Source organism: Crocodylus siamensis, chromosome 15 (genome assembly GCF_052110815.1).
Source record: "Crocodylus siamensis isolate JL-2025a chromosome 15, ASM5211081v1, whole genome shotgun sequence".
NCBI lineage: Eukaryota > Metazoa > Chordata > Crocodylia > Crocodylidae > Crocodylus > Crocodylus siamensis.
The window spans coordinates 16,304,707-16,325,795 of NC_143409.1; the positions used below are offsets into that span (position 1 = coordinate 16,304,707).

General features: G+C 42.0%; 1 protein-coding gene across 3 annotated transcripts in view; it reads right to left on the bottom strand.

Moving 5' to 3' along the window:
* TMC3 (transmembrane channel like 3) overlaps positions 1–20,947 on the bottom strand; it is a 43,733-nt gene extending 22,786 nt beyond the window's left edge. The window contains exons 1-7 of one of the 3 annotated variants that reach the window (XM_090028946.1): positions 13,557–20,947; positions 12,210–12,353; positions 10,241–10,316; positions 7,008–7,089; positions 3,219–3,325; positions 2,268–2,357; positions 2,031–2,173 (exon numbers count right to left, since the gene is read on the bottom strand). In XM_090028946.1, the coding sequence (XP_089885072.1) occupies positions 2,031–2,173; positions 2,268–2,357; positions 3,219–3,325; positions 7,008–7,089; positions 10,241–10,316; positions 12,210–12,353; positions 13,557–13,657 (743 nt within the window). In that variant the 5' untranslated portion in view covers positions 13,658–20,947. Of the gene's footprint in view, positions 1–2,030; positions 2,174–2,267; positions 2,358–3,218; positions 3,326–4,576; positions 4,621–7,007; positions 7,090–10,240; positions 10,317–12,209; positions 12,354–12,894; positions 13,513–13,556 lie in introns of those variants that run through there. The other 2 variants (XM_090028947.1, XM_090028948.1) reach the window with 2 other exon arrangements.
* Positions 20,948–21,089: the final 142 nt, after the last annotated feature.

The window sequence follows — 21,089 nt, forward strand, 5'->3', positions numbered from 1 at the left end:
AATTATTCTGTCTAGCAAATAGCTGGTTTGAGTCTCAGTGAAGTGATAGGGAATTTGAATGCATCCTTTAGTTTATTCTTTCTGTCTGGATGATTGGCCCATATCTGTGCACATTACCTACGCCCCATCAATGCAAGTTATTGAAACACAATCAGGTATTATTTCATAGATGTGTTGTATAGCATGTTACTATATACATCTGGCATGGCTTAATCAAGAGGCTTATATGTTTCACTTAAGAAAAATATTAGAAAGCCTATAACAACTGGGCAGAGTCAACACTTAATGGAGTACTTTTGTAGGCAAAGAAAAGCAGACCTTGTCTAGAATCCAAAAGTGTAATCACTATGGTGACCAATGACAAAAATACTGGCCACCATTGATCTAAAATAACAGATGAAATGAAAACAAATGAAAAGGGTGTAATCAATTTTGAAGCTGACACAGCTATTATGGGTCACACTAATAATCAGCCTGCACTGCAATGTATTAGACAAACAGTTATCCTGAAGGGAAAATAAACTGAATGGAGAAAGGATAAAGTGACCTTGCTCCACACTAATTGCTGCACATTCCTAGATTTATGGTCAGCATTGGCGGGCTCCCTCTGTCCCCTGTGCAATTTCCAGTCTTGCCTCCTAAACAACAAAGGAAATAAAATTGCATTTGAATGTGATGCCTTGTATCAGTTCCAGCAATGTGGAGAACGTTATGTTTGTGGCAACGTTCATATCTTCATTTTGAAAAGGATGGACGTGGCCCTGTTACTGACATGCCGGTGGAATACTAGTGCTACAGAACCGGAAGGCAAATAAAATCCAACCCTATATATCCACTGCACTGGACATGAATACACAGTAGTGTAATAAACATAAATACTAGGGCTGTGCAAAGCTTTGGTCGCTGATTCGATTCTGCGGAGATTCAGCCCGATTCAGCAGCTGAATTTCTGAATTTGAATCGAATCAGGAGACCCTTTAATCTCTCCGAATGGAATCAGAACCCTCTGAATTGATTTGGAGAGATTTGGAAAGATCCGGTGGTTTGGAGATAGACACAGTTTTAAATGCTTTTTCTACATACCTCTAGGTAGCAGGGGCTTGTGAAAGCTGAAATGCTGGGGTGGACGGAGCACGGCAGGAGCATGGGGGCGCTCCCCAGCGCGCTCGGCAGCAGACCGGGAAGTGGACCAGAAACACTCCCGGGTCCACTTCCTGGTCCACCCGGGACCCTCCTCTGCCCCCCGGCTTGGTGATTGGTACCTCCTGGGTCTTGGGGGGCACCCAGGAGCCCCCACAGCCAATTGCTGAGCCAGGGGTGGCATGGGTGGGGTGGGATGTCTCCCACATGATGAGCGGCAGACCCAGAATTGGACCAGAAATATTTCTGGTCCACTTCCATATTCACCGCTGAGTACGTGGGGCGGGGAAGCATGCTCCTGTGGGACGCTCCATCTTCCCCAACATTGCAGTGTTCATGAGTCATGCCTGGTACTTTGAGGTATGTAGAAAAAATATTTAAAGCTGCGTCTATGCCTGAATCGCTGATTCTCTGAATCAGCATCAAATCTTCAGATTTGGATTTGGCTGAATCAAACTGGGACAGTGATCCAAATCAATTAATCAAATCACTGTTCCTGATTTGGGCCGAATCTGAATCCAAATAAAGTATGGCCCATTTTGCACACCCCCAATAAATACATAATCATGAAATCATGAATACAAACATGAATACATAATCTTCACCCCACCCTCTGGGGCTGTGAGCTGTTCCCCTCATTTTATAGAGTGGGAAACTGAAGAGAGAGGTAAAGGATGGTAAGTTCAAGAACAAGATGGAATCAGAGCTCAGGAGATCTGAATCCCCATTCTGGCCTCAGTCTCTAAGACTAATCTGCTTCTCTGATTACAGAGGTATGAATAAACTACAGGAAGTACAGAATTAAACAGAGGGGGAAAGGAAATAATACACCAGTTCAGCTGGGTTGAATACATAGCTCTAAGTAAATGCCAATAAAAGGGGAACATTACTTCTTTAAGAGAATGATGAAGCTATACGCAAACACTGCCATTCCAACCAGGAAATAGGCCAGGGGCAGCCGATACCCAGCTTTCCCGATCTTCCTGTCCCGGCCATAGTAGCCATAAAACAAGACAGAGTACTGGAGGTAACCCTGTAAAGACAGCATACAGTGAGGAATCGGCACCAACTTCCGGCTTGAAGAATTTACGTTGGTAACACAGTAACAAAGTGCGTGTTGGACTTGCCCCCAGAGACCAGATGGTGTCCAGGTCCTGTGCTGTTGCCAGCTGTTCCATGGGAATGGTCTTGTTCCCGAAGGGCACTCCCACCAGGAGCTGGTAAGAAAGGTAACGTCTTTAAAAAGCGTGTGAAACAAAGGCAATTTTATCACACTATCTGTACAGCAGAGCCCAAGCAGCTCCAAAGAACTGAGTGCCAGAGTGGTAGCATCATTAATCCTGCTCCTCTCTCAATTTTTTAAAACTAGAAATGCAGGGGGAAATCCTGCATCCAGCATCTAGCAAAGCCCTTGGTTGTTGGAGCTTGTATCTCTGAGGGTAGAATCTGACCTGTAGAGTTTAGTTTTTTAGTCCAGATCTATGGACACATGCCAGAGCTGGGTAAAATATATCAGCCATGTAGTTTATTTACCCAAACTATGAACATTTGGATAGATCTAAACTATCCACTCCTTCATCCTGGGGTATTTCTGCTAAAAGAAGCCCCAGAAAAAAACGGAGAATACTGTTTTGTTTTTGTATGTTCCACCTGACACATTCTGATTGTTTAAATTTTATAACACCACCTAAGGACTAAATGCATTTGTGCCCTCTGAAGTATCAGTGAGAGTTCTGTGTGCCCAGACCGTCTGAATACCAGGCTCTAATGCTCCAAATATCAGAGTGGGACTTAGTTACAGGGATTAAAGGAGCCATTTTTCTAATTTGCCACCTTCTGCTCCTCCTCTTCCTCCCCCTGCTCTCCCTCCCAGTAAACACATCAGCATTTAGTCTCTTGGTAAAATGACATCTGATATGTAAGTGGCAGAAAAATACCTAATAGTGCAATGTATTGTAAATATTTTTCTTAGACTGTACATTAAAAAGCCACCTATACCTTTGAGCATAACATGTCTTTAATTCAGGAAGGGAAATCCCACAATAAGAGCTTTCTAAAGATATTAGATAACTGGTTACCTCTGGTAAGACTACAAATGCTCCTGTCATTATGGTAAGCACAATATTGATTCCAAATAGCCATCTCAGAAAGATGAAGTAGGAGGCAACTCCAGATCCAAAATGACCTTAAGCCACAGGAAAATAGTTATTTTAGCAATGAAGCCTACCAAGAGCCAGCTGACTTATTTATGAAGTGTTACTTGGCAATTAAAAAACAGTAATGATTCCAATTGTGTAATGCACATCTTGAGTAGGAAATGTTACATCATAAATGGGATGCTGGATGATAAGCTGAGATATAGTGGTTTTAAAAAATTACCAACAATATTTACAAAGGAAGTGATTATGATCATAGAAATCTTCCTCATTCGTGTTATATACACCTTTTTCATTGGCTGTTCTTATGGAAACTTGGACTGAAACATACACACAACTACTAATAGTTACATTTCATCTATTGTTCTAAGAAACCTTTTCATAATTTATCCAAAGTATTTTGTTCTGCAAAATATAAGATCATAAGCCTTGCTATTTACTAGATCAGACTGTAGGTCTGATTATTCTAGCATTCTCTCACTCACAGGGAACGAGCAGACAAAATTTTTTACCGCAGCCCACATTGTGAGCAAACAGACACCCTAGCCCCCTGTCACACTCCAAGGGTCCAAAAATACTGCTGTGACCAGACAGAGTTACAGATAATGATATCTTATAGAGGAGGATGCCTAGTTGCTTATTGCACATTAGGGGTGTATGAGATGGGCCCTATTTGATTTGGATTCAGATTCGACCCAAATTGGGGACAGTGATTAGTTGATTCAGATCACTGTCCCAATTTGCTTTGGCCGAATCCAAATCTGGAGATTAGATGCTGATTCAGAGAATCAGTGATTTGGCCATAGACATAGCTTTAAATGTTTTTTCTACATACTTCCGGGTTGACTGGGGAGTGTACTGGGCCCCTCCACACACACACCCTCCCAGCTCGGCGCTCAGCCATGCTCCTGTGGGACGTTCCATCTGCCCCAGCATCACAGCATTCATGAGCTGCCTGGTACTTAGAGGTATGTAGACTAAACATTTAAAGCTGTGTCTATGTCCAAATTGCTGAATCTTTCCGAATTTCTCTGAATAGGTTCAGAGTGTTCCAATTCAGTTCGGAGAGATTAAAGGGTCCTCTAATTCGATTTGGATTCAGAGATTTGGCCACTAAATAGGGTCAAATCTCCACCGAATCAAATCAGAGACTGAAGCTTCACACAGCCCTATTGCACACCTCAGGAACCTTCTTGAGGGGGAATTCTCATGGAACCCATATCAGGGCAGTGCATCTGCAAACGGGGGGCGGGGGGGACTGCCACTTCATGCTGTTGTACCTCAAATCAGTGTAGGTTCGTCCTCTTTCAGACAGGCATCATGGATATACTCTGCAGGAAATGTATATAGCTGTGTATTAGGCCTGTGCAAAATGGCTAGTATTTGGTTCAGATTCGGATTTGGCCAATTCAGGGGACAGTGATTCGATTCAGCAATTCAGATCACTGTCTCAAATCAATTCAGCCAAATAGGCTGAATCTCTGAATTGGACAGGTCACATCCCCTGCCCGCTCTCCCAGCCCCATCAATGGCTGCCCTGCCCAGACCCAGCTCCCAGCTCCTTTGAAAAAAAAAAAAAAAAAAAAAAAAGTCCCTGAGTCGCCAGCTCCTGCCAGGCCGGAATCATACACATGATTCCCATTGCCCCCCACTGCCCCCATTACCCTGCGCTGGGAGGGGGGCTCTGCTACAAGCCCCCTGACACTGCCCACTCTCCCAGCCCCCCTCCATGGCTGCCCCAGCTCCTAGCTCCTTAAAAAAAAAAAAAAGCCCCGAACGCACCAGCTTCTGCCAGGTGGGGGGTGTCTGATCCCCACTGCCCCCCACTGCCTCATGCTGCACAGGGACTCTTCCATGAGCCCCCCAGAAGCTCCAAGGCAGCATCCAGTGAGTGGGGGCATTGTTTTTTTTTTTTAAGAACTGGGAGCTGGGGCCAGATGGGGCAGCTGTGGGGGGTTTGGGAGAGCAGGCGGGGGTCAGGGTATTCATGGCAGAGCCTGCCATGCAGTGTGGGGCAGTGGGAGGCAGCGGGGGATTGCCTCCCCACCACCTGGCAGCAGACAGTGAGTGGGGGATATTTTTTCTTTTCTTTTTTAAAGAGCCAGAAGCTGGGGCTGGGCAGGGCAGCCATGGGGTGGGGCTGGGTCAGTGGGCAGGGGATGGGGGGCATTCAAGGGGGCTAGGGGAGCAGGAAGGGTGTGGGGCCTGATGGGGGTCTCCCCATGGTCCCTCCCCCGCCCCCTACTTATCAGCATGGAGTCTGGGTCCAGCTCCCTGCAGCAGTGAGTGGAAACTGCCCGAATCGCTGAAGCTCTCCTGAATCAAATCTTTCCTGAATCAAATCAGAGAGCTTCGAATCAATTCAGACCTTTTTATTGGCTTCCTGGTTCGATTTGGATTCAGAGATTTGGCCACTGAATCGGGCTGAATCTCCTCTGAATTGGATGAGCACCCGAAGCTTCGTACAGCCCTACTGTGTATCTCACTGCCATGTATACTCCTGTGCATCTCACTGCTGTGCCACGAGCTGGGTGTGCAACTGAAAGCAGAGGAACCCTATGGTTTCAGGACATGGCAATATGAAGCAGGGGTTTCCCTGCTTACACACATCCCAACCTGGGGTGCAGCAGTCTGATATTCACGTGGGACCCCTATGGGTTCCCTCACTTGCAAATGAGTGCCCTGGGTCAGGACACAACACCTGGGGCCATTGTCCCATGGGATCATGCCCCTGAAGTCCCAGGACCAACAGGGACCCAACCCTGTGAGACAGCAGTCCCCAGCAACATATATAAATACCAGTGAAGCAGATCAGCAGTACCAGGACACATTAGCACTGCTAATCCTGCTCCAAAGATAATGAGTGTTATCTACTGTGTATACCCATGGTGACAGAGCGCAGGTGCTGAGGGGGAAAGAGCCACAGGGCCCATCCAGAATTTTCTAACCCTTGTACCTCTCCCCACTGCAGCTTCCACCCATCTGGAAATGTTATGAAATCAGCCCTGTACACAAGGTTCATCATAAAAATATTTCCAGATTTTGTTTAAATTTCAAGATTTTTGACTACCCTTAATAGAAATTATAAAAATCAAAATACCTGCTCTTAGTGGCATGATTAGATCTAAGCTTTCAATAGCTTTTACAATGAAGCAAAAGTTTAACTCTTGGTTCCAAAAGAGCTGATGGGGATTCTTTGAGGTAGGAGAATTTCCCTTACACACCTGGGTCTCAGCCATCTGCTCGCAGCCCCAGCATAGAAGACACATTGTGGATGGGCCAGTGATAAATGGATGTATGACCTGATTGGCCAAAAGAATTTAGAGCATATTAAAGGCTATTCTAAATCACATCAGAAGTTCAATGGCTTGAACTGGTGGCTTGGAGCCTGCTTCCACACTGTATGTCCTGTGCACTGAAAATTTTGATGAGACATCTATTTTGTAACAGACATTGCAATGCAATTTTTATAGCAACACAGTTGGCCCCATTTAAATTATAAAACTTACTACACTGTAGTATCACTAAGATTAATACTGAAAACTATTTTGTCTAAGTAAACATGGCAACAACTCTACTTTAATGAACACTGGTGATTTTTTTAACAAGACTACTTCGTAGTTCATCAGTTCAAGACATCCAGTTTGGCAGAAACACCTAGCTTTTTAGCAGGCAGTGCACTGTTCAGTGCCACTGAGTCTCCATACTTACTTTCTATTTTCTTTATTCTCATTTCCCAAGGAACAAAAATCACCAGAAAATTATATGCAAGCCGAACAAACTTCTTCCAGAGCTAAAGAAGACAGTAAAGAAATAGCAGATTTGTATAAAACAATAACTACCATTAATGTGTCAGAATACTTTGCTTATACATAGCATCCTTCACCCTGTGCCATAAGGCATGTTATAAACAATAACTAATGACATTTCACTGAATTCCTGTGAGGTACATAAGACACACAAAATTAAGTCACAGTAAGGTTGAAAAACATATTGTAAATCAGAAAAAATAGGAACAGAACATGGGACTTGTGATTCCTATGCACATTATAACCACTAAACCAAACAGGCACACGTATGCATGCCAAATTTTGAAAGTCCTTGAAATAAAAATATAACTCTCATCTATTATTCTATTAGTGCATACAAGTAACTGCTACTTACAAAAGATTATAAAATACGTCTTTTCTCATTTAAAGCAGAAATGAATAGCAACATCTGTAATTTTACTTATTATTGTAAATTTCCTCCTGTTCAAGCACAATATCAAGTAATTCAGGATAATTTCATAGATATTTCCTCATGCTGCCTTCTTCTGTGTAACAAAAGATGAGTGCTATATTTACCATTTCTCTGCATATTTAGTTTAGTATCAGGGTGATAATAGCATATGTGTACCGTACTAATTATTAAATACAAGTTACGATAGATCTAGTTATTTGAGGAAAAACTATATGTTACTGAATGGCAATCTGAGCATTAAATTGCACACGGTCTAATTACCAAATTGGAAGCAAGCTCATATTTTAATAAATGCATCATCAATCTCCATGGTCAATGTTAATAATTTTTTATAGCCCTATCAAGGTTTTTATTGCACAAATTGGAAGAATTTTAATTAAGCAAAGAATTAACAGATGCTATGAACTGCACCCACAGCTACTACTTTAATTTGAAAGCAAAGTTCACCAGACTGAGAAAGGGATCAAGCGACTTCTACAGGTAGCACTGTAGAGGCATAAATTATACATGGATGTCAGCGTGAAAAGGCCTGGAGTAGCAGCAATAACAATGTTATCATTTCTATCCCTGCATACTGATTACCTGAATAAAAACAAATGATAATTTACATATTTGTAGGCAAGAGCCTGGCTATACCACATAATTAAATGGCAAGCATACATGGAGATTTTCATTTTATTCATGATAGACTATTTCTTAAATTGGATTCGTTTAATTATCAAAAGAGAATATTATGTCCTGTTTGCCAGCAGTTGATAATTCTTTTTCCAGTTGGCTGGCAGATCCTGGATATTGCTAGTTAAGCATCTTGCTTTCAATGAATGCTCTTTTCTGATGATACAATGCTTCTACTTTGTCTTTTCATTTGCCAATCAATATATGTCCCCTCATTGCATATTCTTCCTGGAAAAAATCTGTCTAACCTGGTTTTATCAGTTTTAAGTAGATATAGAGTAGTGAACACCAATTAGTGAGGAGGCCAAACTACCTAACCTCACAGTGTCATGCTCAAAAAGAAATTTACCAAATACTTTAGTTACAAACAAACCAAGTCTCCTTGTATGTTGTTCCCAAGGAGAGCTTGGGAACAACATTTCATTAGACTGTTGGACAGCAGGGGTGTGCGAAATGAGACATATTCAGTTTGGATTTGGATTTGGATATGGCCTGAACTGGGGACAGTGAGTTGATTTATTGATTCGGATCACTGTCCCCAATTCAATTAGGCCAAATCCAAATCCATTTGATGCTGATTCGGAGAATCAGCGATTCAGCCATAGACACAGCTTTAAATATTTTTTTTCTACATACCCCGAGGTACCAGGCATGGCTTGTGAATGCTGCAATGCTGGGGCAGATGAAGCATCCCACAGGAGTGTGTGGGGGGTGGGGGGGGGGCAGCAGTGCCTGTGTGCTTGACGGCAAACCCAGAAGTAGACCAGAACTACTTCCGGCCCACTTCCTGGTCCACTGCTGAGCGCGCTGCCCACCCTACCGTGCGCCCCCAGGCTTGGTTATCGGCTGTGGGGAGACCCCAAGTGTCCCCCCCAGACCCCGGAGGAACCAGCTGCCAAGCTGGGAGGGCATGGGGCCCCCCCAGTGCATGCCCCAGCAGACCCAGAAGTGAATCAGAAGTGCTTGTGGTCCACTTCCAGTCTGCTGCCAAGTGCACTGGGAAGCCCCTGCACCCCTCTGGGACACTCTTTCTGCCCCAGCATCTCAGCATTCACGAGCTGCCTGGTACCTAGAAGTATGTATAAAAAACATTTAAAGCTGTGTCTATATCTGAATCACCAAATTTTCCCGAATCGATTCGGAAAGATTCAAGGGTCTCCTGATTCGATTCAGATTTAGAGATTTGGCCACCAAATCGGGCTGAATCTCTGCCAAACTGAATCAGGGACTGAAGCCTCGCACAGCCCTACTGGACAGTAAGTATCAGGGACTTAATATAGGCAATGATTTCATGGCCTACTACTTGATACTCGCTAGCCTTCACAGATGATAATGACCCTCCTGAATGATTTTGCTCTTCCATTATTAGATTTTTCCTACCTCTCTCCTACCTGTTGGCTATCTGATAACTTTTCTTATATCCTGATTTTATTTACATACAGAATTTTACACAAGCTTCTGTTCCATCTGCTACTTAGCACTTCTGTGTCTGTTTCCATCCCAGAGACCTGAGGAAGGGTATCGTGATACCCAAAAGCTTGTCCAGAGCTTGACTCAACCATGTAGCTGGGTCCGATAAAAGACACCACCCTCAAGAGTTCTTGCCTCTGAGTCCAAACTATGTAATTTAGCAGATGTTTCATGTCTAAGAATGTTTAAGTCCTTTAGACTGTGAAAATCCTGCTCTACTGAGGCCAATGGCAAAACTCTCATTTCCTTCAGCCTGTGCCAACCATGCACGCACATGTACGTAGACTGTAGAAGCCCTACATGCTTGCTAGTAATTGTTTGAGAAGGAAAATATATTCACATTACTGGAATAAGATCCATCCCTCATGCATCAAATTACTCAACAAAAAAGTAATTACTAAATTCTTAATAGGAAAAGGAAGCTTCTAGCAATTTTTTCTCTCCATCGTTTTTGGACTGGGGATTAGTGTTGCATAGAAAATGTCTACTTCTGTGAAGGAAAATTTCAAATAACTGTTATAGAAAAGAGCTGTCATTTTAATGAAAAGGAGAAATACCTCGGCACCAGCTGCTTGGTAGCCTCTTGTTCTGGTGAGCCTCCCTTCATACCTCAGCACAATCTCTTTTGCTTGCCTGAAAAGACAGACAGAGCCTTCAGTTCACCTAGCCATTCCACAGAATATATTGTGGACTCCAGTGACTCACACAGATGACAGCCAACTAAGGCCACGTGTAGACGAAACAAGGGGCATGTGTGCACAACACTTTAAAGTGGATTAAATGCTTTTGGACCGCTTTAACGGTGTTGGTGTTTGCATGCGTTGGTGGTGTATTGCACAGTAATTCCAGCTGCTGTAGCAAATTCAGCGGTGTAATGTACTTCAAATGACTTGAGGTGCAGCAAACTAAAACTCCTTCAAGGAGTTTTCATCTACACACACCCTAAGTAAAGCAATGTGAAATATTGTTACAAATTTTCTGCCTGTGCCTGAAACCCTTACTCAGGCAAAGTTCCATTTTCTGCAAACAAGAGATGTGCTATTGCATTAAAATCAATGGGAATTTTGCTTTAGAAAGAACTATGTGATCAGATGCCAGGGGTGGCCAACAGGAATTTAAGATGTTCGTTGTAATTAGAAATCCAGATATTTTTTTTCCTGTGCCATTTTAACTAATTTCCAACTTTTTCTATAATAATGTCACTTAAATATTCTCATAACATAAAAACCATTACATTTATCTGGATACTGACTCTTGTTCTGAAAGTTTAATCCCAAACATAGGTTCATTAAAACAGCCATTGATTAATAATTGGACAAGGTCCAATTGCACATACTTGATGGGAGTCTTACTGACTTCAACAGGAGACATATAGCACTAGGACAGAAGCAGTGCACTGATGCAGCCAAGAAAACAACTCAGGTTTAGCTGCAAGCTACAGAATTTCACTTCATGGACATAAGATGTCTCCCCTTTCCTCCCACAACCAGGCAAGGTCTCCCTGAGAAGCAGCAGAACTTCCTAGTCATTTAAATGCCAGATATTAAGAAAAAAAAAAAAGAACTATTATATCTCATTTCAAATTTGGGAACATTAATATATTGCTCACGGTTTTAAATGATGTTGTCAGGATAATCCAATATTTCATGCTTTTGCCAGTCTACATGTACCCCTTTCATCCATAAAAAAAAATGCTTCTATTCATTTCTATTTATATATAATGTAAAATTCAAGGGTCAAAATCTGTCTTGGCAGCCCCTGAAACGTCATTACTTTCAAATATAGTCTTCTCGGTTACATTTGTTTTATCCCCTAGACCATGAGTTAAGAATGCTGAGTATCTTTGACAGAACACACAGTACATACTATGATACCACAAGAATCCTTCCCAAAAATCTGAAAAGAAGAATTGTTTAAAGACTGAATGTGCCAGATGGCTTAGAAAAAAACTGTTTCAGAAATACCAAATTTGGAAGCCAAGATAAGCTAATGAAGAATGAAGAGTTGTGTGATACCTGAAGCACTCTGGGCAAGGAAGCCCAGTACAGCTGTCTGCTAGGTAAGGGAAAACCTACGAGGGGCTGATTCATGGTCCACAGTCCACTTAAGTCAATAGAAAGCTTCCCATGGACTTCAATGGATTTTACATCAGGCTCTTAATATGGTGCACTGGTAGGAAGTGATTTTTGAAACTGAGAAGTGTGAAAAATGAAGTGACTTAAAATAAATGTTTTATGCAACATGAAAATATTTTCATCAGTCTCCTGTAACTGGAGGATCAGTTTCATCCTGTTTCATACAATGAACACACACACACAAGAGCTGTAATAAAATTCTAGACACTCTAATTTGCGAAGTCCTCGTCCTCTAATTCCTACCTCCATCCTGCTCCAGGGTCTACTATAAATGATTCTCAAGCAGTTAAATACTTCTTATACTCATATCTAATTTAAATTAAAAACTTACTAGGGCTGAAATGACAGTGATGACCACAGGGACCAAAACTTTTAATGAAAACTCTATTACCTGAGTGCCCGTAGTTTCTGTCTCATTGGCCACGGTCTACAGCGGATGTTTGCCACGGTCTCCTTCTGGAACTGGATATTCTGGAAGATCTGCTCTGGGTCATTGCTGTCAACCTTTTCATCGCCATTATCATCGTCTGAGTTACTGAGCATGCCAGCACCCCAGGGGGAAATAAACACAAGATAAATTATTCCCATTCAGATCTGCGATAGAGAATCGAGATGCATATGAACAGCAGGGGTGCACTACAAAGGCTCATGGGAGCCTTTGTACAATTCCACCGCCAAACTGGAGAAAGGATTGCCATGATCATCTTTACTTTGTACTGAGGCTTCCTCACTGCCTAGCTTCTCCTGGATTAGCCAGACAAGAGGTGGATTTTTTTCCCTCAAGCTCATAAAAATACTTCTGAAAAGCATTTTATTTTTTTGTCTTGGAATATATCAGCTTGCACCAAGTGTCAGGTTTTTGGAAACATGTCCGTACCCGCAGTAGGAATGCCAGTTCTTTAGCTCCCCACATCGCACATCAAGGAACACTGTGCTGTCCTTTCAACAAACCATATATTTTTCAACAAGAACATTTACTGCTAATGTATTAGCCATGTGGCAGTGCTTTCTACTTTACTGGTGATCGTGATAAAATGTTGCCTTGTTCAAACAGGGAAACAAAAGCACTGGCATACTTTAGCCCTTCAATCTTTTTCCAGGCTACGGAGGAAATAATGATGGGATCCTCGGTCACCGAGAGTAACACATCCCTGAAAATGGTTCACATGTCCAGACACTGGTTTCTGCAGCTGATTATCAAATCATCTTCCTCTGGCATTGCTAGTACATTTGTTGTGCTAAGGAGCTCTGCACTCCTTGTTTGAAACATCCTGCATAGTGTAATGGGAGCGTACAGCAGTGTTTGCATGTGCAGGGGAGCGAGCCTGAAACCTGCAGCACTGAAGATTTCTTTTAAGAGCAGCAGAAACAGAACTGCAAACTTACACAAAACAAAGCCAATAACTAATGATCAAGTTGGCCAGTTTCCTTGCTGCATCCCCTTTATGATTGTCAAGACCCACTAAAACTTCCCTGCAGCTCTGCTCAACAGCAGGACACCTTTGTAACCTGAGATCATCTCACTGGAATTACAATGGAAATGTATTTGACCCTGTATGGAACATGAGTTAAAAACAAATTTAGAAGAAAAATACACAGAAACTTTCCTGTATCTCATATTCCTGCTTATTATTTGGAGACATTAGAAAGACTTGAGTCAAGATGCTACGTTCCTGCAAGATCAAGAGCAGCTGTTTTCTCGTTTGTATTTTAAGCGGAACAGAAGACGCTCTCTCACCTGTGGGGTGGCTCCTGGTACGTGTAGATGCTGGAGTGCCGCTTCACACTTTTGTACCTCTTGCAGGACTTTGTAGTTTTCATGGTAGCAGATCCACTCATTGTCAGCACAGGGGTGATATCTGTAGCTGCGCTTGCCTTGGTTTGCAGCAGGTGGAATTTAGAAATGCGGGAAGGAAGCCTTAGGCTCACAGGAAAAGTATCTTAAGCAGTAAATACGTTATAAACCAGGAAGAGAGAGCACAGAGCGGCTCCCTAGTCCTGCTGGAACAGACCACCACTTGCCTGCCTCTGATGCTCCTAACAGTGGGAAAGACCTGAAACCTGGCAACACATGCATAATCTTAAAGTGGCAGTACACAAGATACAGTACGGTGGTATCTTTGGTGCTTTCTACTGATAAGAAACACAATCCAGTGTCACATAGTTGGTGGACAGCCCAAAACCAGCTCACAGGTATGAAAACTAATCTCTTAAAGGGCCAGCACCATGTCAGGGCATCACCCTGTGCAACAAAATGCACAGGCCACATTGTCATGATTTCCACTTCCTCTTCTTGAGATCCTGGGGAACCTGGAGTTTTTAATATTGCCATAGCCCTTCTGGCAGATGCAAACTAACCCAGTTCTCCTATGCGACTTCTGGAGTCCTGCATGAGTCTCTGTGTAACACCAGCAAAATGAAAACAGAGTCTGGTCTTTTATAGAATATTCCTCCTCTTTTAGATTCCAGACTGCAAAATCCAGCACACCGCCATAACCTGTTGGAGCAAGAACTGTCCCAGCATGAAAGGCTTTAGTGCATTTGATGGAGATGGCTGAAGGAGGATGATGATGGCTGATTAGGGTTGCCTGGAGGTGTATTTGCTGGCTGCCTGGAGTAGGTGATGCCACCAGGACCAAACATAGGTACATGGCTGCCAGACACTCTCTCTCCCCCTGTCAGCATTTCAGGAAAGTTTTGCAGGAAATCTTCAAACATGGTCCAGACCTGTCCTCACTAGTGGAGAGGGGCATGGTGGTTGAAGGATAGGTCTAGACAGGTATGTATGACTTCCCCTGCACACAGAAAGGTGAGTGTGGCTGTGATAGTAGCCCCTGTGCTGCACCAGTGACAGCAAAACAGCTGCACTGAAGTTCCCAATGGCAGGGAGGACAGTAGAGTCCGACTCTCCCTGCTCTTGCACAAAAATCCACAGGTTTATTTTGTCTCTTTGTTAAACTGTAATGATAACATCTCTGATATCTCTCTCTCCAATCACTAGAAGTTCATAGTAGGGCTGCGCGAAGCTTTGGTACCTGATTCAATTCGGCAGAGATTGGGCCCGATTCAGCGGCCTAATCTCTGACTCCAAATTGAATCAGGAGACCCTTTAATCTCTCTGAATTGAATCAGAACCCTCCAAATCGATTTGGAGAGATTTGGAAAGATTTGCCAATTCGGACATAGATAAAGTTTAAAATTTTTTTTCTACATACCTCGAGGTACCAGCACGGCTCATGAGTATTGCAATGCTGGGGCGCATGGAGCATCCCACAGGAACGCAGGGGGCTCCCCAGTGTGCTTGGCAGCAGACTCAGTAGTGGACCTGAATCAGCATTGAATCTTCAGATTCAGATTTGAATGAATTGAATTGGGGATAGTGATACAAATCAACTAATCGAATCACTGTCCCCGATTTGGGCCAAATCCGAATCGAATACAGCCCATTTCACACACCCCTAGTTCATAGCAGCTCAAGCCTTGGATACAGTAGTGTTTCTGACACAATGCATAAATTAATAAAATAAGTATAATGGCCTGGTACTATATAAATAATTAAATACATCACAGGAGTATATTATAATCACTGGAACAGTCAGAAGACACAGTCCTCCAGGTCCATCAGCAAAAAATAAGTGCACGTATCTGAGGAAAGTTCAGTGCTAGCGGACTGTACAATGATAAATTACAGCTCCTCCTTATCTTAATTCCACGGGTTAGGGCAGCATGAAGAACCTAAATGTAGAGGACCTGTCTGCAATGTCCTTGCTCTGCAGAATTAGAAGTCACTTTCCTCCCAGCACCAAGCACGTAAAAAGGAACACGTTATAAAGTTAGATGGCATTTTAAGTGATGTATGGGGAAATGTAGCAGAGACCAACCATAATCTTTTGTAACTAAGAATGTGGGACTTCATAGTTGGCCCTGTCTCCAGATGCTTTGCCTACCACCCTGCCACATCTTCAGCTGATAACACCTGTCAGTGACGACCTGTAACTTTGGTTTCAGAATTCCTGCATTCAGGAATTTTGTCCCCTTCCTCTAAGTGAAACCTACAGTCTTTGCTTTTAGATTTATGATTTAAATTTGTTGCTTAAGCACAGCTTATCAAGACATCCAGCTGCTTGTGTAACGCTGAGCTGTCCTCATTATTTATTGCACCACAAATCCATGTACCAGCTTCAAACTTTACAAGCAACATTTTTAGATCATTAATAATGGCATTGATTATAATTGAGAACAACTCTAAAAGTACTGCCTTTTGATGAATATCCTGGATTAACTTGTTAATCAGTTAGCTAGTTTTTAATATATAATAAAGGTGTTACCTTGATTTTATGTATGCTTTATAATGATAATAGATGGCATGTAAACTTTTTCTCACAGTAGAAAAGATTCCAATTGCACTGAAATAGAAATCCATTTTTTCTTTAAAAACCAGAAAAGCAGAAATATAACATAGCCTTAATGTCACCATGCTATATTTTAATGCTTTTCCAAGGGTGGAAGCTTACTAGAAACAGCCAGTATCACGAAGTTTAACTCTGGGGTGAACTTTTTTTAAATGTTCAGTGACACTTGCATGAAAAATTTTGTTCCAGACTTCCCTATCTGTTTCTGAGCTACAAAACAGATCTCCAGTCTAGTATAGTTTTTACTCCTGTTTCCACTGAAGATAATTACAAAACTTCCATTCACTTTAATATGAAGAAAATTGGGCCTGTATTTGTAACCCAGTTTAGTCAGTGTTGAGATCACTGACCAAATTTAGATGGTTTTCTCCAATTACTTTTTGCTGTTCCAGCAGCACAAAGGATACAAAAAAAAGTTGCATTTCTACAGTGGAGAACCCCCTAGCACAGAGAAGAGTTGCTAAAACCAGCTCCAATGCTACCACTTAATTAGCTAGGAGATATTACTAGCAGTGGACTACAGAGCAGGCTACAGGCTAATCCAAACACTGCTGTCATGAGGACTGGTGAAAAACCAGCCACAGGATAAGAAAATAGTAAGTAGATCTCTAATAGCCTTTTTCCACTGCTGAACCTAGATTGCATTTTGTAGTATCAAACTATGAAAAATGAACAAACCTGAATGTAATGGATTTTACTGGCAAAATATGACCCTTTCCTATTAAAAAGTCAGGAAGATACTTTGCTTATTGCCTAACTTGGTATTTTCTTTCCATAACAGCCCTGTGCAAAACGGGATGCTAGTTTTCAGTTGCATAAATCACGGGTCCACAGTACTTTGGGTTTATTACATCCTGACAAGACAGAACATTAAGTTCTTCCCACTAAATTGGCTGCAGAGTACAGCACAGAGCCTACTTTTTCATGCTCTGGGCTAATCCACCATATAGGCACTTGCTGAGAAATTCTACTTTTTGGTAGTTATTTCATTCCTTTTACAATGCATTACAAAGTGCTAAGGGGTCCCATGATCTATAATTTATTGTCTGCAACTAAGTTACTTGGTTGGTTTTGCAATTTTATTTTACATTAATTGGTTTTAATCCACTATAAACTCTTCAGCACACAAGTAAGAAGGAAATTTCTGTGCTTTGAAATTATATCCAAACCCAAGTACCCAGCTGTTTGGAGCACCCATGGAAACAAGAAACACATGGGCAACTGGTCAGCATGCCTACCATGGAATTAGGGTAGCCAACCCTCCCGGGTTGGCTGGGAGTCTACCAGAATTGGTACTGATCTCCTGGTGACTATTGAAAGCAATCCAGGAGATTTTAATAGGATATTAGATTATGTCATGGGGTGGGGGGGAATCTCCCAGAATAGCTTCAGTCTGAGTTGGCAACCCTAGACGGAGTGAATATCCATTTTGAGGGTTCAGTCAGCTGCATGTCACTCCATTGTCTTTAATTTTCCTTTTAGGAGACATCTTTAGAGTCCAGAACACCTAAACATACCACTATACACTGAAACCCAAGGGTGCAGAATCCATCTGGAGTAAGTGATAAAGGATTTAGCGCACACTGAGCTTTTTGGGTCCTGTTCTAACCTCACTGTCCTCCCTCCTTTAACCTCACCAAAGGATTTTGCTTTTCAGCTTCCTAGTAATCTAAACAGAGCCCATAGTAGCTTTACTCTTTTTCTGTGATTTTTTTTTGCTTGATAATGAAGTCTGTTATATAGAGGCTACTAGAGTCCTGACACAGCACGTTATCTGCACCATACATAAATCCAGCAGTCTGGGGACAACCTGCCCGTTTGGCTACTAATTCACAGCACAATAGATTCCCTTGACTATCCTAGTCATGCATCAGAACATTAATCAAGCCAAAGCAAGCAGGACTAACAGGTATATCAGCACAGAAACATACATCTCTATTAAAAGGCTTATCACTGGTTTCCAGCTGGAACGAACAAACCGGAGGACTGTTCTGAATGCCAGGGAAGCCCTTGAAATTCTTTATATTCATAGACTGTACTGCACAGGTTCTTGTGCTGCTGCTTTTTGTACTTCTGCCAGATAAGCCTCTAATTTTATGATTTAAGGGCAACAAGAAGTCAGTTTAAGTATATGTCCTATGTCCTTCTAAGTCATTCACCGACATAACTTGGCCACTTTCTGCCTCTTGTACTCATTCAAGTATCTTCCTTCCCTATGGGGACTGACTGAGTGTGTTATTTGTTCCATTCAGATTCCAGCAGTGATGCTGAGGAATGTGTTTTTTCGTGTCTGAGGTAGCTGCTTGCTTCTACGGAACTGATAGCTGAAAAATAAGGGAAATGGCAACAAAACAAAATTCAAGTGTAAGCATACTTAGCAGGACATGTTTAATTAAAAATAGGTAAACTTTTGCTGCATCACTGCTATATCCACAAGTTTTATGGCAAGGCCTTCGCACCCTCTAAGTCTCCAGGGGTCTCTGTGGATGGTGTGGTAATAAATTTAACCTGGCTCCTAACTTGACTAAGAAAACAGCCAGAGACCAGAGGTGCTGATACTGCTTATTTCAGTTAAATGTTCTGAGATAAGGAATCCTGCATGCCTTGTTTTGTCTTGATATATTACCCTGTGTACAGATGTTAAGTTTATTTTTCTCTCTGAGAAACCAGAAACGAATAACTATTTCTATAAGCACAATGTTTCACTCTTCTTTAAGTAAACTGCCTGTATGTCTTTGTGTGTGTTAGATCAATGATTTACTGTCCAAAGTCGTATTTTTGTCTCTGTCTTAAGTATAAATATGCTTGTAAACTTATAAAGTTTGAGAAATCCTTTGAAACAGACAAGTGGGTGATTCCCCTCGCTGTATGAAATCCTCCCTGTGATCACAGTATAACCCTAAATAAAGAAAAGCTGGCTCTGTCAGTTCTGATTCAACCACAACGCGAAGTTTGATTTCTGCCACAACGGCAACTCCATTAGTGGTAGTATCTTGCTGGCTCATTTTCCATTCCTGCAAGTTAGAAGTGACTAAAAGGTAGCAAAAAAACCTGTGCCTCCTTCATTCTCTACTGCTGTTCCCATTTCTCCTAGCAAGCCTTCCGACCTTCATAGATTCAATAGACATTAGGGCTGGAAGAGACCTCACAAGATTATCAGGTCCAGTCCCCTTGCCCAAGGGGCAGGACGTCAGCTAGGGTCAAAGGATCCCAGCAAGATAAACATCCAAACGTTTCTTGAACTTCATGTTTCCTTCATCCTCATCTGGGCTCCCTCCCATCAGTCCTAGATTTCATATTATGGAATCACCTTAGAGAGAGAAAGGTTTAATATCAATTCATATTGATTACTTCATTCCACGAGTAAAGCTGTGTCCTTTTTTATGCCAATGATAGCATACTGCAGAGCTACTGAAACCAGACCATTGGGGAACGTTAATACAAATGATGCTGGGAAGTTTTATAAATAGATTTAATTGGCTAGTGTTTCCTAACTCTCCCTTTCAATTAGAAAAAAAAAAAATCTCTTAGGTCTAATCTTAAAACAAGAAGACAATTTAACCTAACATTTCCACAGCTCTAATGCTGCCAGCACTGGAATCATATATTGCTGACTTTAATATGAAGTTACAACCTCATTCGGAAAGCATGAACAAAATGAGCAACAAGAGCATTGTAAATTTTGGAACCATTGCTTCCCAGAGAGCACTTTGCATCCATCCCTTTACAGACTAGAAAGCAAGTGCAAAGAGCTCATTGCACAGGTTGGTGTCCTCTCCCATTGTCCATTCTCCTTGGCATTCTTGTGATGGTCTGTCCCTAAAAATAAACTATTAATTCAGAGCATGGTGCAGAACTCTTTGCAATTTTTTCCTAATTTTGATTCATTTCATTCTTTATGAATACTGGAGTGATTACCTACTTGATTCTATAGCTCCCTAGGTTTAAAGGAGCACTTTAACGTAATTTCTGCTATATGCATGTGACTGAAATACTGATTTGTCACATCACGCCTTTCACGTACATAAAAATACACATAGGAAAACCCTGATTTTCTGAAATCTGGTTAAATACAAACTTCAAGTTAACAGTGGGTTATGTTCCTCTTGTTTATATATTCCTGTAGAACTTCAACTTTACAGATCTCTCCTATGCTCTGCGGAACTGAAATTAAGTCCTTAAACCCTTCTGCAGTTTCTATATTTAACATGTTTCCAGGATGGCAGCCTCTGGTTAGAAGCCTACTTAGCAATCTGGAAATTCAACAAGATTTCAGATGTTCTCAAAGGTCTCCAAAAATAAGGGTTCCTTCTACCTCCCTTTCCAGGGTCCTCTATTGTCTGTAACTGTGATACTTCCACACATTTCTGTGCATTTCCAAATTTGGAAAATGTGCATCTTTAGGAAATCCATCTGGGCACTTTCAACTCCTATGAGGATTAAGGATGCTCCTCAGCATCCAGGTTACAATCAAAGGAATGATTTAAAAAGACAGGATAGATATTAGAATACAAAGTGAATAATTCAGACACAACTTGATCTTTTCTTTTTTAGGGGCAGATGAAATTAAAATAAGGAGAGAAACCAGCTGAACTTGAATGAAGGAAAGTATCTTGCCCTCACTAAGCTCTCTGTGACAAATTCTGTTCTCCCCTACCCCTGTATAACTCTCAAAAAAGGCAACAGCCTTTCATGAAAATCATTGGCGACATATAGGGCATCCCCTGAGATTGGCCGTGCCCCCCCTGAAAATGCCAGCCGTGAAACCAGAAGTGCTGGCAGAAGTGTAATTCCATTTTTGCCACTGGCTTGACCACTGGCCACTGGGGACCCCTCCCCCGCCCCCTTCCCCTCCCCCC